Raw genomic sequence first — 18870 nt, forward strand, 5'->3', positions numbered from 1 at the left:
ATGTAAAAGTAACATTTTTTTTCCTCCACAAATAAAGTCAATTTAGCTAAAATAAGAATGGTTATTGATAAGTTGGGGGGGAAGAATATTTGAAGAAGAAATTAGAGATGTTTAACAAGGAAAAAAGTTTCTCTGATAAGAGTAACCATGCCAACATACATTAAAAATTGAATTGTTAAATAGTCAAATGATGCGTACAGGCAGTTTTCTACGATAGAAATAAAATCAGTCATTAGCCATATTTAAAAATGCTAATAATTAGAAAAATTCAAATTGGAACAACTGAATTTAACTTGCAGTCATCTCACTAGCACAGATGACAAAAGTGGAAAATGAAAAATGGAGCAATTCTAGTAGAACAGCCAAATTAATATTGTCTTGGTAAAAGAGTGAATTAATTTAGACATTCTGAAAAGCAATTTGGGACTATTCTCAAAAAATAGTCATACCTTTTGATGTATTTAAACCACTATTGGGCCTAAATTCTAGAGGAATCAGAAAAAGAAAAGGGATCTATACATACAAAAATTCATAGCAGCCATTTGTGGCAGCAAAGAACTAAAAACTAAGGTCATACCTATCAAAATGTCTCACCTCTTTGACAGACAGTAGGTAGCACATTTTAAAATATATTATTGTGGTACCTCTGGAATTGCACTTCATTATGTTGTTTGTCTTTAAAATGTCATTGTTATTGTATAAATTGTTCTAATTCTGCATATGTTTCTCTGAAACCATCCTTTAATCAGTTTTTTTTTTTTTTTAAATAGCACAGTGTTATTCTATTACATTATACATTTGTGTCCTGGCCAGTGAGAAAATTCATTTTTCCCTGACTATATTTTCAAATATTACTATCCATTGGCAAGGAAAGGAAGGAGAGAGAATAAATTTTTGTTGATGAACAAAATGTTAAATTTTAAAATGTTTATATAGAATTAAATTTGTATCATGAAAAATAATTGATTTTTGATTGAATTTAAAACACCTTATTCCTTTATTTCTTTTCTCTTATAGGATATTATAAATAAAACATGGACAGATTTTTGTTTAAAAAGTTTTTCCGACTACCCTGAAAGTAATACAATCTCTTATTGTCTCTGGACTCTTACAGCTGTAATAAAAGAAATATTGAAGGCTACATGTTTACGAAAAGCAGGTACCAATTCTTTTACATAATTATGCATCATTACTCCTAGAAGAAGTTTTATGTTTATAATAAAGAATGGGTTCTATTTCACAGCTGCCTATCTTTAAAATAGGAAGCCTTCCCCACAATACTTCCAAAAGTCCTAGATTAATAGGTTAACAAATAAGTTTGTATTTTTGAAGAAGAAATTGGAAGTTTTTGATTATTATGTTACTCTACCTTTAGATTTATCTGTTTAGATTATCTAGACCTTTAGATTATCTGTTATAAATTTAGAGGTAGAAGAGACATTTTTTCAACTGCTTCATTCTACACTAGGGAAAACTGAGACCCAGAGAGAATAGAAAACTTGTCCAAGTCACACAGGTAATAATAGTTAGAAGCAGGATTTGAATCTAAAATCTAAGTCCCATGACAACCAGGCCAGTGTTTTTTTTCTGCTATACCACAAGACCTTCAAGTTCAAATTTTCCCTTTCCCTCCTTTTAAAATTCTAATCTTAAGAATACTTTATATTCATATTTTTATGTTATTCTAGTTTATATTCTATTGCTCTGTTAATGGCTTAAACAGAAGAGTTTAAGGTCCTCAAAGATGTTTTTATCATAAATATTGTTGGGGGGTTTTCCTTTATGATTTAAGATAAATTCAAAACCAGTTTTTAAATTTTGTTAAAAATATTAACACGTATGTTTAATTGTGACTTAATCACTTACATAATCATTTATGTCCTATTTATAATTTTTTTTTATCATTTCAGGATTATTGAAGCAGTTTTTGGCATCTTTTGATTTTCATTTTGAAGTTTTTTACTGTTCAGTTTTTTCTCAGAATTTTGAAAACAACCATGATACCAAGATACTAAATCCTAAAATTACAAATTTTTTGATTTGCTTTTTGGAATTGCTTGAAATTCTTATAGCCTCCAGAATTCACTTGAAGTTATATCTCACTTGCCAGAGGGTTTTTTATTTGAAAATATTTTGTGCTTTGGACATTATTAGCTGGCCTATTCACTCTTTAGTCAAAAAGAAGTTCATCATCCTTATTAAAAGATGTCTGCTGCATAAAGTGGGTGAAGATGTCCTAAATACTTCACTTCCTACTTTAACTGAACAGGATCCTTATTTAGATATGGACATGTTAGCTTTGGGTAATGCTTTTCTGCAAGCTGTGAATTTGGGGTGGTTGAAACAATTATCTGTTAGTGAAAAACCCAGCCACTTTGGAGGCAGTGAAGTTCAATCTGAAAATAAAAGTCTTCTTGTCCCTGATCTCATTATCCTCAGAGCATCAAGTTTAGTTTTACTGAAATCCTTAGAAATCAAGGTGCATGATTGTATGTCTGCAAGTGAAATAAAAGGTAATTTGCCAATTTGCTCCTCTCCCCCACCCTTCAAGAAGAATGATGCATGATAAATTTTTTCAAAGTTTAAAACTAGCAAATCTGCCTAATTTGAACCAATGAGATTTTCTTTGAACTTATATGAAATGATAAGTTTTTATAATTTTTTCATATATAAATTAATACATTTATATAGAAATAAACTTGTAGAATTGGTTTTCATTAAGTGGCTAGTTATGACAAAATGACCACCAAAAGTAATGCACTGTCACACAATCATATTTTTATAATAATCCTGTATGAAAGAATGAATCATGCCAACATAATGTGTTGATAAAAATTAGAACTTGACTGGTGAGATATTTTATAAACTGCATGAAATCTTCAGTTATTCAGGATTTGTTGGGGAATAATTATGAGGATCCTTTGTTGCAGATAGAGAAATTTTTGTTGAGTTGACTAGTCAGAAGGTTTATTTTTTATATTGCATTTCGCTACCTATCAAATGAAGCCCATTTAATTCTGACATTTCAGTTTAGGTGTGAAAACGGTTCCTTGACATTACTTGAAAGGAACCACAGGATATAAGCCTTATATGAATAGAATATTAATTCTATGGTAAAGTTTTGTACCAGGATATATATATATATATATATAATATATATTTTTTTTTTTTTACAACAAATCAAAAGCTTGACAAATTTGAAGTTTCCATTCTTTCATTCCAGAAGTATATTTCTATTTCATGTGCAGGTCCAAATTAGAACACTAGGTGGCATATGCTATGTAATTTTAGAGTTTGTAATAGTTAAAAAAAAATCTTTACAGTATTATGTTTCACGATTTAGTGATATTAGCACTTTTGGTGGTAAACTTTCAAAAAAGATTTTTTAAAAAGATACTTTTTTCTATAAAATAAGGCTTCACATATTTGTAACATCTTTAATTGGTCAGTAGTAATATTTTTCAATTTACATAATTCATATTTCTACTATAGAATTTGTTATAATTATCTTTTATATGTATTCTACTCAGGTATTTAACAAAATCTCACTTGAAAAAAATTATACTTGTTAATAATCACTTCCTATATTAAATTATTGCTTTGCAACAATTATTTTTGTGAGTTAATTGTTTAAATGAATGACTTTATTTTGTACTGGCCATTTAAAAATTTGTTTTGTCTTTTTGAGATACCACGAAAAATATATTTTTTAAGAATTTCAATTATTGACACGATTTTGTTTTTGTAATAATTTTTTTATTAAGAAACAATGTTTTGGTATTGCTTGTATTTTAATTATTTTATTTTTGGAATTTTTTAAAAAGCTGAATTACAGAAATTCATGTCTGAGTTATTGACCTTCTTAAAACATCACCTTCATTCCTCCCTGAAATTGCATCATCACTGTGAATGGCTTTCTAAAATCTTCATAGAACAAGACGATGACATGCTGGAGGCTGCAAAAGCGTCATTAAGCATTTATCTAAAGCTTACTAGGTTTGTATGGAGTTTATTAGTTAACCCAATAAAAATATTTAAAGGTAATTATTATACTAGTAAGTCCCAGGAAAATGAGAATACTTTTAACAGTTGCTTTTAAAAGTATTTATTACTTTTTTTTTTTAAACTGGAACAAACTCTAAAACTGTGGTTTCCCTAGTAAGCGTTTATTTCTGCTTTCTTATGGGACCCAGTTTTTTTTACATGCAAATTGACAGGATGCATTTCAGTCCTCATAATGAAAACTTGTCTAACTGAGGCAGCTTTATTAGTGGCAAAGTGAAAGTAGACCCAGGTTGTAGTCCTGGTTCTTTTGCTATGTAACTGTGTAACCTAAGTCAAATAATTTATCTTGTTTCACCTTTAATATTTCATTTGTAATGTGGAGAAATTGCACTAAATGCAATTGAGGATTTCTTGTAGTTCTTAAATTCTATAATTTTTTTTCATTAGAAATACTCCTTGATTGAAAAGTGATCTTCATCTTTATATTTGTAGTTGTGAGTATATACATGCAAGTAATCAAATCATCCCTTTTGAATTTTTTTGTTTTGCAAATTAATTTGGGATGATGTCTTCATAAAATGAATGTCTATAATTGATTATGAGTTTACAGATGACCTTTTATACTGGTTCTCCTACTACTTTATTTGAAACCAAAAAGTATTTTCTTTATATCCATTTCTCTTAGCTAATTAGAAAAATTACTTATTAATGATCTTAAGTAAAGTTTTTTGCCACTATTCTTTGTATTATGACATTGCTGGGAGCATCTTTTAGAATAGTGAATGTTTAGTGCCAAATCTTCAGAGGATTTTAATAAAGAATATAAATTCCTCTGTGATTTGAGTTAGGCTTTAAAAAGGTCAAATGTAAATCCAGTATGAAAATATATACGACTTTTTTGGAACTTATCTTAGTTATACTAAAATTAGTTTGTTATTTCCTTCCAAGGGAATATTTCTAAATTAGACTTGATTTTGCATAAATTCGAATTTTTCATATGAAATAGCTGTCCTATGAACTTTAGATGTTCAGTTTGCCATGAAGTCACACTGAATATATTAAATATCTTGCTTTTTTTCGTTCTGGTTGTCCTTTTGGATCAGATTATTAAGTATATTTGAAAAGAATGGTTTTTTTCGAAGTCTATATGCTTTGAAAGTAATTGATAGTTGAACTGATACTTAATCTGGATTGTATAATTACATTTATTTACAGAACTTGGAATGAAGCTGCTAAAGACATGACCCAAGAAAAAGAAACTTGGGACCATCAGACACATGAAAATGGCTTTAATCCTCATTGTATTTTCTTATTTCTCTTAAAAAATATTGGATTTGATGCAACAGTTCTCCTTGACTTTTTGATTTCTTCAGAAACCTGCTTTCTTGAATACTTTGTTAGGTATTTAAAACTACTCCAAGGAGAGAAGAATAATTTTTCAGATGTTTGTAAGTTATTCGATGAAGCAGAATTAAAAGATGGTATGCCTATTTCTAGGATTGTCACTTCACATGTTGAAGAAAGATACAGCAACCAAGCTACTCATCAGCATCTTTTTTGTGGTACAAACCACTGTGCCCTATTACCCGTGGCTTCTGACCCTACTACTTCTGGAACAAATAATAAACAGAAAGACAATCAGACTATGAAGTTGAAGCAACCCAACTTATTGATGTGCATTGATAATATATCTTCCCCAAGAGCCTCTCAAAGCCTGGTTGATTATTCAGGCAGCTCAGAAGATTCTGAAGAGGAATCAGTGGAAGAAGAATATTTATCAACTGTTAAACAGACTCCTTTAAACAATCAAGTCAATACAAAGATAAGGGAAATTGTCAGTGTGACTGGAGAAAAGAACCAGAATTACCTAGAATCTACTGCCATACTTCTAGATCCAAAAGAGGCTTCTACTTTGTCATCTGTTAATTCTGAAGCTGCCCCAAATAGTATTGCCTCTGAAACTGTAATAATTTGTAAAACGTTTAAATGCTTGAAAGAACTAGAAAAGGCAATTTCCCGTTTGCACAGGAGACATCTCTTTCCATATAATCCCTCTGCATTATTGAAATTGCTAAAACATATTGATACAATAAATAAAAATATGAATGTATTATAAAGAATGCATTTCTATCTAACCTTTCCTTTTTAATCTATTGATTTTTTTTACTCTTTGAGAAGTTTAGTTCTTTTGATTCCCCTTGGTGTCACCACTCCCTTACTTAAATTTATTTCAGTTGCTTTTACTAATACCTTGGATTCTTTATCAGCTTCTCTTGCCCTTCTGCCAGTATTTGATTGCCTTGTTCATCTGCTTTAGGCTGGTGAGCACTGCTGAAGAAAGTTTCAAAATAGTGTTGATTTATTTTAGAACAAATTAATGCTGTCTAATTAATTGGAAACCCTCAATTTGGTTTAAAAATCATTTTATTCATCTTTAGTTGGCTTTTATCATTTTCCTTACAGCATTTGTTACAGATTTATTAGACTTTTATCTAACCCCCTTTAAACTCACTGCAAATGACTTTGATTTTTACTTAGTTTGACAACAGAGACCATTTCTCATGAGTGCTCTAATTTCCATTCTGTCTTTTCCTCCTTTTTTTTTCTTTTCAAAAGAAAGAAAGAAAGCTAACTGGCCCATGATATCTTTTATCTCATTCTTTCTCATCTTTCCCAGATGTTTGCTTCATTGATTTATTTTTTCTCATTTTTAAACTTTAAATCTTTAACAATTTGCCATACCTTGATGTAGAGAGTCTGGCAGGTACTAATCTCCTAATTCATAACTGTACCCTCTGTGTCTTTAGCCTTTTAACCCATCCTGAACATTGTTGCTGATGAACTGTCTTTAAAGCAAGCTCTGCTAATGTCATATACAACCTCTTCACCAAAAATCTCACCTTTGGTTTCCTGCTACTAACTGAATCAGGTACAGATTCCTTGGCCTCACATTCAAGTGCTACGTAATTTGATTCCCCCTTTCTTTCTGCTCCTATCTCTTACTATACCTCATTCCATATCCTATATCCTGAGACTAGAAATTACTCCTTTCCATTCCCCTAAATATTAAAGATTTTCCCTTTTTGCCTAAAAATGCCCCTCTCCCCTTTGTTCTTTCCCCACAGCTTTACTAGCCTAATTTTAGGTAAGACCAAACTTGGTTGCCATCTCCATGAAGCATTCCTTTAGCTCTCCAACTTTGAAATAATTTTCCTCTATCATACTTGTTATTATACTTTTGCAGTTTGTGCTGTATAAAAGTACAGCACAGTACAGTAAAATATAAGTTCAAGATTGGTTACTCATTTCATTTTCCCTTTACATACTGAGTGCCTAGGAGAGTACCATGTACACATTGGTATTTAATACATGTATATAGAATTAAGTTGAGATATTTACATCTCTCATTAAAATGTAGGTTCTATTAAGACCGGGACCTCCTTCATAGGATCAAGCACTGTACTTTGCCTACATATATATATATATTCAGTAAGTGTTGAAATAAGGAATCTGACCTCTAAATAGAATTTTATTTTCAAGAGATCTTAATCTTATTAGAGAATTAGCTTTTTAAAGATTTTTTTTAAAAAAAGTTTAAATCAGAACTTTATACTATTTGAGCCAACTTAACTAACAAATAGCTTGATAACTATAATAAAGCTCATAATTCTTATAAGCAGATAGGATTTTTGCTTGTGAGATTAATCTTGATAATCCTAAAGAAAGGTAGTTGGACTTTTAATATTTTTATTTTTTTCCTTTCAATATTTTCTCTCATTTCCTGCCAGTGAAGTAGGATGCAAAACCATTATTAAAGTTTTATATATATAGCCAAGCAAAACAAATTTTCCCATTAGCCATGTCCAAAATCAAATGTCTCAATCTGCATCTTGAATCCATTACTTATCTGTAAGGAGGTGGATAGCAGAACCATAAGCAGTCAAGGATTTTTTTGCCTACTATATAGTAGGTGCTATATTTTGCTATGTTTTTGAGATACAAAAGAAAACATTTTTGTTCTCAAGGAACATTTTGTTCTCATGGTCTAATGGAAGAGACAATGTGAAAACAACTATGTACTGCTGATGTACAGGATAAATTTAGAGGTAGCCAAAAGAGGAAAGATACTAATAATAAAGGAGATTGGGAAAGGATTTTTTTCTTTTTTTTTTTTCTTATAGCTTTTTATTTATAAGATATATGCATGGGTAATTTTTCAGCATTGACCTTTGCAAAACCTGTTTCAACTTTTCCCCTCTTTTCCCCCACCCCCTTCCCTAGATAGCAGATAGACCAATACATGTTAAATATGTTAAAGTATATGTTAAATACAATATATATATGCATATCCATACAGTTATTTTGCTGCACAAGAGAGGTTAAGTAACATATTTTCTTCTAATTTTTTTATAATCTCATTCTTTATGCCTAGATCATGAACCCATTTTGACCTTGTCTTGGTATACAGTATTAAGTGTGGGGCCATGCCTAGTTTCTGCCATACTAATTTCCAATTTTCCCAACAGTTTTTTGTCAAATAGTGAATTCTTATCCCAAAAGCTGGGGTCTTTGGGTTTGTCAAACACTAGATTATTAAAGTTATTGACCGTTTTGTCCTTTGAACTTAACCTATTCCACTGATTAACTAGTCTATTTCTTAGCCAATACTAAATGGTTTTGGTGACTGCTGCTTTATAAAATAGTTTTAGATCTGGTACAGCTAGGCCACCTTCATTTGATTTTTTTTTTTCATTAGTTCCCTTGAAAGTCTTGACCTTTTGTTCTTCCAGATGAATTTTGTTGTTATTTTTTCTAGGTCATTTAAAATACTTTTTTGGGAGTCTGATTGGTATAGCACTAAATAAATAGATTCGTTTAAGTAGTATTGTCATCTTTATTTTATTTGCTCGGCCTATCGAAGAGCACTTAATATTTTTCCAATTGGTTAGATCTGACTTTATTTGTGTGGAGTGTTTTATAGTTTTGTTCATATAGTTCATGACTTTTCCTTGGCAGATAGATTCCCAAATATTTTATACTATCGACAATTACTGTAAATGGAATTTCTCTTTGTATTTTTAACTGTTGGATTTTATTAGTGATATATAAGAATGCTGATGATTTATGTGGGTTTATTTTGTATCCTGCAGCTTTGCTAAAGTTGTGAATTATTTCTTATAGCTTTTTAGTAGAATCTCTGGGATTCTCTTAAATATACCATCATATCATCTGCAAAAAGTGATAATTTGGTTTCCTCATTACCTACTCTAATTCCTTTAATCTCTTTCTCTTATTGCCAAAGCTAGCATTTCTAATACAATATTGAATAGTAATGGTGATAGTGGACAACCTAGTTTCTCTCCTGATTTTATTGGGAATAGTTCCAGTTTATCCCCATTACATATGATGCTTATTAATGGTTTTAAATAGATGTTATTGACTATTTTAAGGAAAAGTCCATTTATTCCTATACACTCAAGTGTTTTTAGTAGGAATGGATGTTGGATTTTTATCAAATGCTTTTTCTGCATCTGTTGAGGTGATCATATGGTTTTTGTTGATTTGGTTATTGATATAGTCAATTATGCTAATAGTTTTTCTACTATTGAACCAGCCCTGCATTCCTGGTATAAATCCTACTTGGTCATGGTGTATTATCCTAGGGATGATTTTCTGTAATCTTTTTGCTAATATTTTATTTAAGATTTTTGCATCAATATTCATTAGGGAGATTGGTCTATCATTTTCTTTCTCTGTTTTTGTCCTACCTGGTTTAGGTACCAGTACCATGTCTGAGTCATAAAAGAAATTTGGTAGGAGTTCTTCATTCCCTATTTTTTTCAAATAGTTTATATAACAATGGAGTTAATTATTCTTTAAATATTTGGTAGAATTCACATGTAAATCCATCTGGTCCTGAGGATTTTTTCTTAGGGAGTTGATTAATAGCTTGTTCTATTTCTTTTTCTAAAATGGAACTATTTAAGCAATTTATTCTTCCTCTGTTAATCTGGGCATCCTTTATTTTTGAAGGTAGTCATCCATTTCACTTAGGTTATCCAATTTATTGGCATAAAGTTGGGCAAAGTAACTCCTAATTATTGTTCTTACTTCCTATTCATTGGTGGAAAGTTCTCCCTTTTCATTTTTAAGACTAACAATTTGATTTTCCTCTTTCCTTTTTCTAATCAAATTTACCAAAGGTTTGTCTATTTTGTTGTTTTTTTTTCATAAAACCAACTCTTAATTTTATTTGTAAATTTAAAATAGTTTTTTATTAATTTTATTAATTTCTCCTTTTAATTTTAGAATTTTAAGTTTAGTATTTGGGGATTTTTAATTTTCTCTTTTTTTTTAGCTTTTTAAGGTATAAGCCCAATTCATTGATCTTCTCTTTCTCTAGTTTATTCAAGTAAACCTCTAGAGATATAAAATTTTCCCTTATTACTGCTTTGGCTGCATCCCACAAATTTTGGCATGTTGTCTCATTGTTGTTATTGTCTTGGGTGAAATTATTGTCTCTATGATTTGCTGTTTCACCTGTTCATTCTTTAGGATGAGATTATTTAGTTTCCAATTATTTTTTGGTCTATTTACCCCTAGCTTTTTATTGAATGTCGTTTTTATTGCATCATGATCTGAAAAGAATGCATTTACTATTTCTGCCTTTCTGCATTTAATTTTGGGATCTTTATGTCCTAATATAGGGTCAATTTTTGTATAGATTCAATGAACTGCTGAGAATAAAGTGTACTCCTTTCTGTCTCCATTCAGTTTTCTCCAATGATCTATCATACCTAACTTTTCTAATATTCTATTTACCTCTTTAACTTCTTTCTTATTTGTTTTATGGTTTGATTTATCTAATTCTGAAAATGCAACATTGAGATCTCCCACTATTATAGTTTTACTCTTTATTTCTTCTTGCAACTCTCTTATCTTCTCCTTTAGGAATTTAGATGCTGTATCACTTGGTGCATATATGTTTAGGATTGATATTGCTTCATTGTCTATGCTACCCTTTAGCAAGATATAGTTTCCTTCCTTATCTTTTTAGATTAATTTTTGCTTTTGCTTGATCTGAGATAAGGATGGCTACCCCTGCTTTTTTGACTTCACCTGAAGCATAATAGATTCCACTCCAGCCTTATACCTTTACTCTGTATGTACCTTCCTGCTTTAAATGTGTTTCCTGTAAATAACATATTGTTGGATTCTGGCTTTTGATCCAATTTCCTATCCATCCTCCTTTATGGGAAGAGTTCATCCCATTCACATTTATGGTTAAAACTACTAATTCTGTATTTCCTGCCATCTTATTATCCCCAGATTATGCTTTTCTTTTTCTTTCCCCCCTAACCTCCTCCCCAGTATTAAACTTATGGGCACCACTTGCCTCTTGCAGCTCTCCCTTTTTAGAATCCCTCCTACCCCCTTGGAGTTCCTTCCCCTTTCTTATACCTTTCCCTTATTTTTTCTATATTACCTTTTATGTAACCTTCTCTTTTTCTGGGAAAGGATTTTCATAGAAAGTGGTGTTTAAACTAGAATTTAAAGGAAGCCATAAGACCCATGAGATAAAAGATGGAGAGAAGAATTCCAGGCATGGGAGATAGCCAGAGAAAATGACTGATGCCAAGATGGGAATGCCTTAAGAGAAACCAGACCAAATGGGGTCCATTAGAAAAATAGGGGTCCAGATTAAGATGGGTTTTTAAACTCCAGATTTTTTATTTGATTCTGTAGGTGATAGGGAGCCATGGTCATTTGAATAAGGAAGTCATGTGTTCACATTTGTGCTTTTAAGAAGCACATATGTGCTTTAACAGCTGACTAAAAAATTGCATTGGAATGGGTAGAAAACTGGCAGGAGACCAGTCAGCAGGCTTTTGCAAGAGTCTGGGTGTGAGGTGATGAGGGCCCGAACCAGGATGGCAGTGTGAGAAGACACAGAGGCTCATATAAGATGTTTTAAAGGTAAAATTACAGAAGTAAAGCAGCAGATTGAATTTGAGAGAGGAAAGTAGAAAGTGAAGATAACAGAGTGAGATATTAGATAACTGAGAGAATGATGATAGCTTAAATGATAAGAAATTTGAGAGACAATTCAGTTTTGAACAAGTTGAATTTAAGATAGGTACTATATATTTGGAGATAGGAAATCAGGGCCAGTAAGTTGATCTGAGAATTATTAGCATTGCAATGATTAAATCCATTGGAATTGATGAGACCATCAGAGGAAAAAAAGAAAATGGCTTAGTATAGAACCTCATGGGATATCCTTTATTAGTGGGTGTGATTTTGACAAAGACACAGCAAGAGAGATAGCAATAGTTATATGTAAGGTAAATCGGGATATAATAGTCACAAAAACCTAGAGAAAAACGAAAAAAGATGATCAACATTGAAACTCTAGAGAACTTAAGAAGGATGAATGTTGAGAAAAGATCATTAAATTTGGCAATTATGTGATCATTTGTAAACTCAGAGCCCATTTAAAGGATTTTCTAGTAAATGTTTAACAACTATTTCTCAGACTACACTTTTTAAAAAGTTTTTTTAATGTTTTATTTTTCTTAGTTACATGTAAAACAATTTTTTTTACATTTGATTTTAAAATTTTGAGTTTCAGATTCTCTCCCATCCCATCCCCTCATTGAGAAGGCAAATGTGAAGTTATGCAAAATATTTCCACAAAAGTCATGTTATGAAAGAAAACATAGATCTTCTTAAGATTAGAATCTTAAAATAAATAAATTTAAAAAATAAAACCCTCAAAAAAAAAGTATAAAAATGCTTCAGTCTGTATTCAGACACAATCTTTTTCTGGATATAGATAGCATTTTTCATATGTCCTTCAGAGAAGTCTTGGATCATTCTATTGCTAAGAATAGCAAAGTCATTCACAGCTGATCATCTTAGAACATTGCTATTACTTTGTACACAGTACATTTCACTTTGCTTGAGTTAATGGTGGATTTTCCAGGTTTTTTTTTTTTCTGAAAGCATCCTGCTCATTTCTTATAAAACAATAATATTCCATTATAATCACATAGGACAATTCAGTCATTCTCCAATTGATGGACATTCCCTCAGTTTCCAATTTTTTGCCCTAAGAAGATAGCTGCAATAAATATTTTTGTGTACATAGGTCCTTTTCCTTTTTTTTATCTTTTGGAATTCATGCCTAGAAGTGGTATTGTTAATTCAAAAGATATGTATGATTTTAGAGGGCATAATTCATATTTTTGATAACTTATCAGTTGGGGAATTAGTTTTTTTTTGTACATTTGAGAAAAGAGACCTTCAGAGAAACTTGCTTCAAAATTCTTTTCACAATTTCTATTGCTATTTCCCTCCATTAGTTCTATTCTGTCTCTCTCTTCACCTCATCTCTCCTGAAAAGTGTTTTGCTTTAGAATACACTTTTAAGTTTCATTTGCATTAACATTTTCTCTATCATCTTTTAAATATAAGTAATTAGCATAACTAAATCAAGCTGTGATTTGTAGTTAATTTGCTGATTTCTGAAGTAACAATGTTCACGTGAAGTTTTAATCGGCAAGCTGATAATGAGCTGCTTGTGCCCACTCCTAGCCATTTGGGTTGAGTGTTGAAGTTGGAAACCAAACTAGAAAGGGTTAAGAGAAAAAGAAAGGAGGAGGAACTGATTGAGGATAACCTACTCAAGGAATTTAGCCAAAAAATGGAAGAGAAATGTGAGAAGATATTTTGTGTATGGATGGACCAAGTGAAGGTTTTTTGAGATGATGGAGATTATTTATAGATACCAGGAAGATACTGAACATGAATACAAGAATGCGGATGCTAGAGGGAGCAGTCTGCTCCAGAAGACAATATGATGTTTTTTCTTTCTCCTTACCAATGGGCCAGGCCAAGAGACTGCTGAAGGATGGAATACTGTTTCCTTCCCAGGCTGTTAGGAATAGGGCAGGATAGCTGAGAGGCCAAAGAAGCACTAAGTAAGGATACTAGCCTGATGGAATGACATTTCTGCCCATTTCTTTCTGACAGGAAGAAATTGGGCAAATATCCTGAACCTGGGAAGAGGCCCAGCAGGGGGACTAGAATGGTGATTGTTTCTCTCCATATCCTGCAGTTTGAAAGAGGGCAAGAAAGGGAACTGGCTTTCAAGAGAATGGGTGGTCCTCAATGCTAATGTCCTCTTGGGAATCATTATTGATTCAATACTTAATATCAAATATCAGACTTCTTAATTTTGAAATGTTTGCTTTTATGTTATTGTTGTTATTCTATAAATTAGTCTCCAGATCTTATTCACTTCGCTTTGCATCATTTCAAACAACTAGGTTTCTCTGAACTTATCCTTAACTATTTTCTTTTTCAAATTTTCCCACTTGATGGGCATCTGTTTGGTTTCCAGTTTTTTGCTACCATAAAAAATGCTGTTAAAATATTTTTGTACATATGGGTCCTTTTCTTCTTCTTCTTCTTCTTCTTTTTTTTTTTTTTGCATCTCTTCGGGTTATAGAATTGTGGAAAAGCTGGGTCAAATGGTATGCCACAGTTTATTGTCTTTTGGGGTCTTTGGGGGTTCTAAATTGCTTTTCGGAATTGCTGGAGTAGTTCACAGCTTCACCAATAGTGTATTAATATATTTGTTATGGAAACCTTCCAACATTTGTCATTTTCCTTTTTTTGTCATCTAGGTGGGTAAAATCTTAAGAATTGGGAAGCTAGATGTAATAATTAGATATGATAGAAAATCATTCTTACATTTTATGTCACAGATAATTCATTGAAAGTTAGAAACTCAGGAATTCTCAGTAATTGACTCTAGTTACTTATTTGTAATTTTACCTTTATTATTTGCAAAAGGAATTGTTTTAACTGCACCAAATGCTAAAAAATATAAAGTCACATTATACTGAGGATTGGATTGTGTACTGATAAAAAATGGAATCATAATATTGGTGGTTTGTTGCCTTTATACATTTAGTGCTCATATTTTGCGCCCTCCCATGTTTTGCAATAAACTTTTGTCATTACTAATAATATTTATAATTTCATATAATTTTTTCACTTCTGTTGATAAAATTCTATTTCTTCTGAAAACAGCTGAACACAAAATTATCTAGATTTAAAATGAATTTTATCTCATGTGCATGAGAATGATCCTGGATCAAAAACTTTTTTCCTTTTTATAATAAATATATAATTTTGCTTTTCTCCCCCTTCAAATGGAGTATCCTAATATTTGGGAAGAATACAGAATAAAACCATTAAGAGGAATGCCAAGTTAATGCATATCATTCTTTTTCCTGTGTTATTTCATGGAAAAGTTTAGGCATTCATACAACTAAGTTTGAGAGAACAGTCTGACTAATGATTGAAGGCTGTGGAATTTTAAAACACGAGTCTACATTAAAAATGAAAATAGCCCAATTTATAGAAGTGGTGATACAGAACAGATTGTTAGGATAATTCTAACATTTGTGCTTCTTTAGGTGCTTGAGGTTCTCGGCTTTCATTCTCATTTTTCATTTGAGACATATAACACTAATACTATACAACCTTATTGCATATTCACATGCTTTTAAAATTATGCAATAAATTATAAAGGCAGAAATATTTTTCTAAGCCTATTTTTTATTTGATTGATAGGAGCAATTAAAAAATCCTAAAATTTCTCTAATCATGTATTTTAATGTTTTCCTTCTTATTTAAGAAAATGGTCTACTAGTGTAAACTTGTGTTCTGATTTTGATTTTTCCAGTAAATTGTGAGTCTTAGGTGTTATTTCCCTCTGTGCATTTGAGAATAAAATGCTTCCTTTTTAATAGAAATTTAAAAAGATACATCATGTTTTACTAGTTTTTTTTAGTAGAATAGTCTTTTATTAGATAAATGAATTACAACCTTGAAATACTCACAACTTTTTAATATATAAATGTATACATAGAAGGAACAATGGCTTGTGAATTTTTTTTTTAATTTGGCAATAGAACATTCCCTCACTTTGTGGGTAGTTTTTATTATAAATTAATAGTGTATGGAATCCTTGCAACAGAAACAGCATTTGGGAGTAATCAAGTTTTATAAATTTAGCCTGATTGTCTAGAAGTTTTTGTCAGTATTTTAAGACATTTGAAGGTCTTAGTGTTAGTATTTGCGTAATGTAGTGTTTGATAAAAGGCTAAATTGGTAAAATGCTAGCCTTGGAGCCAGGCAGACATGGTTTTAGGGCTCCTCTCTAACATACTATGTGACCCAGCAAGTTATTTAACTCTCAGTCTTCTCCAGTCAATAAGTTATAGAAAAGGTGCTTAGAAGCATTGGTAGAAGTTTCCTCTTGTTGGAGTTCTTTAGACAAATAAAATCATAGCTTCTAACCCCTTCTTTATACCTGACATATACCACAGATTTCGTAAAAGGACCATTCACTTGTGACTCTTGCTGCATTCCTGTTTGCATGGTGATATTTCTTTTAAAAATGTAGTAAAAAAGAAGTGAACATTATTATATATTGCACATTAATAGTAAAAGGATGGCAGGGATATACATCCCAGAGATTTGTCATTCCATTAATTTCAGGTCACTGGTGACACATATGCATTGTAGGAGGTTAAATACACAAACACAGTATATACTATTTACAACATTGATATGCAAAGCAGATGGTGGTAGAATTCTTTTGTGTTGGATGAATCTGTCTCATTGTTTTTATTGGATGTGAACAAGTTAGGTAAAAAATATCAAGGGAAAAGGATGTGAATCAATCAACAAGTGTATTTCTTATCCTGTGCTAAATGGCACTGTGCTAAGGGCTGGGGAAAGAAAAAGGGGAAAAGGTCCATTCTCTTAAGGGAATTACACTTTAATAGAGGAGGCAGCATATATAGAGAGAAGTGTGTATATAAACTACACAGAATGATTACAAGGTCATTTTAGAAGGTCAAGCAAAACTTTAAAAAGAATATGTTTAAAGCCAAGAGGGACTAAGAACATAAAACATTGCATGGCAGAGTCAGAATGGGCTTTAAAACATAGTACATGAAATATTAGAGCTGAAAGGAAGTGTGGCATTGGCGTTCTTACCATCCAATAACAGTACTGAAATCCTAATTTTAGATATGAGAACAATGAGACCCAAACAAAGAAAATGACATAGTAAGTGGTAGAGTCATAATTCAAACCCACATCTGACATCACATTTAAGATTCCTTCCACTGCACTATGCTTCATTCTGTATTGGCTCAGGAGTCAAAGAAAATTAACATTCTAGTACTTAATTCTTGCCACTGATAACATGTAATTTTAGATAAATCATTTCATTTGTTTCTGTTTTGACTTATTGAAAAGGGAGATAGTGTTTGTCTTACTTATTCTTAAAGAATATTTTTTAAAATGAGCTATATTTTTCCTACTGCCCAAGTTATTCCCTGGTAGTAAGCAAAAGATGACCACTTGAGCATATTAATTTATTAAGGATATTAGAAAATATCCTTAATGCATTATAGATAATTTGAGAAGTAATTTAGGCATCAAAATCTACGCAGTTTTGGGAGAACTGTTGAAACTTGTAAAAAGTTAATTTAATTAGATTATTGTAGAGTATTTTGTGCTGTGACCATTTAATAAATTTTCAGTAGAATAGAAAAGTGTCTATTGGAAAAAAACAATCTATGTTAAATATTTTTTGGAAAGTACATGGTATTTGTAGGGCAGAAAAGTATCTTTTTCCTAGTTCATTTAGTATTTTGCATTTTTTAAACATATTGATATGTGCTTAGGTGTCTGTTTCTCCATGTTAAATCTACATCTTTATTAATATAAAACGAAGGGAATGGCAGAATCATTCCAAGATGTAAAATCAAATCACTGCAGTATTTGCAGATTATGGAAGCAATGGGCCACAGCTTTTATCCTGCAAGTGTGATTTATGGGTGATTTTTACTACTGCCATGTGTGACCATATTAGGATTTTTGCATGAGCAAAATTAGAAGTTTCACAATAGAGTTTCACCATCAAGAAGTATAAGTACAACTTCTATCAATAATTTTATGTTGCTTTTTTAGGAAGCATAACAATCTCACTGTGTGACTTCAAAGACCAAAATATTTTTCTTTTTTTTTATTATTAAAGCTTTTTGTTTTCAAAGCATATGCACAGATAATTTTTCAGCATTGATCCTTACATAGCCTTGTGTTCCAAATTTTTCCTTCTTTCCCCCTTCCCTCTCCCCTAAATGGCAAGTAATCCAATATGTTATACATGTCAAAATATGTTAAATCCAATATATGTAAACATATTTGTACAATTAAAAGATTTTTTTTCTAAATCCTTTAGCACTTACTGTTTTTACTGCTCTATTAGTACATTACATACCATGTTATTCTCTCCTTGTATTATCCAACTGAAAATAAAATATCATTGTAAAATATTAATACAATTCTGTCTTTCCTGATTAATACATGTTGATCCTTTTCTCCTCAACTATTCTATGAATTTCTTGTGAAACTTTGCTTCCTAGCAAAGATTTAGAAGGAGAAATATAGTCATTCAAAAATCTTTTCCAATATTGATAAGTAGAAAGATGATAGAAAGTATTTGTTGTCAAAGACTCTTTGCTTATTGCTTCTTATCTATCTGTACACATTTCTATTTTGTATATATGTCTCTTTCTAAACTTTTATGTATTTATCAAGTTTGTGTATCTTCTTCTTTATTTAGTTTAATTTAAGAAAAAAAAATTGTAGTATTATAACTTTAGAGTTATAAGAGCCTAAGAGATCTTGTGGTCCAATATCTCTTGTTTATGGTTACTTTATAGAATCATATAATTTTAGATGGAGAAGAGATTTCAGTGACCCAAAAGGAGA

At 31.1% G+C, this 18870-nt stretch overlaps 1 protein-coding gene across 5 annotated transcripts in view; it reads left to right on the forward strand.

Moving 5' to 3' along the window:
- Window positions 1-6661, forward strand: part of LINS1 (lines homolog 1) — a 28703-nt gene extending 22042 nt beyond the window's left edge. For 3 of the 5 annotated variants that reach the window (XM_031955486.1, XM_023497460.2, XM_003755586.4), the window contains 4 exons: window positions 1018-1159; window positions 1911-2513; window positions 3825-3996; window positions 5221-6121. In XM_031955486.1, coding sequence (XP_031811346.1) covers window positions 1018-1159; window positions 1911-2513; window positions 3825-3996; window positions 5221-6121 — 1818 coding nt within the window. Of the gene's footprint in view, window positions 1-1017; window positions 1160-1910; window positions 2514-3824; window positions 3997-5220 lie in introns of all 5 variants that reach the window. The other 2 variants (XM_023497452.2, XM_031955487.1) reach the window with 2 other exon arrangements.
- The last annotated feature ends 12209 nt before the right edge of the window (window positions 6662-18870 follow it).

This window comes from Sarcophilus harrisii, chromosome 2 (genome assembly GCF_902635505.1).
Source record: "Sarcophilus harrisii chromosome 2, mSarHar1.11, whole genome shotgun sequence".
Taxonomy (NCBI): Eukaryota; Metazoa; Chordata; class Mammalia; order Dasyuromorphia; family Dasyuridae; genus Sarcophilus; species Sarcophilus harrisii.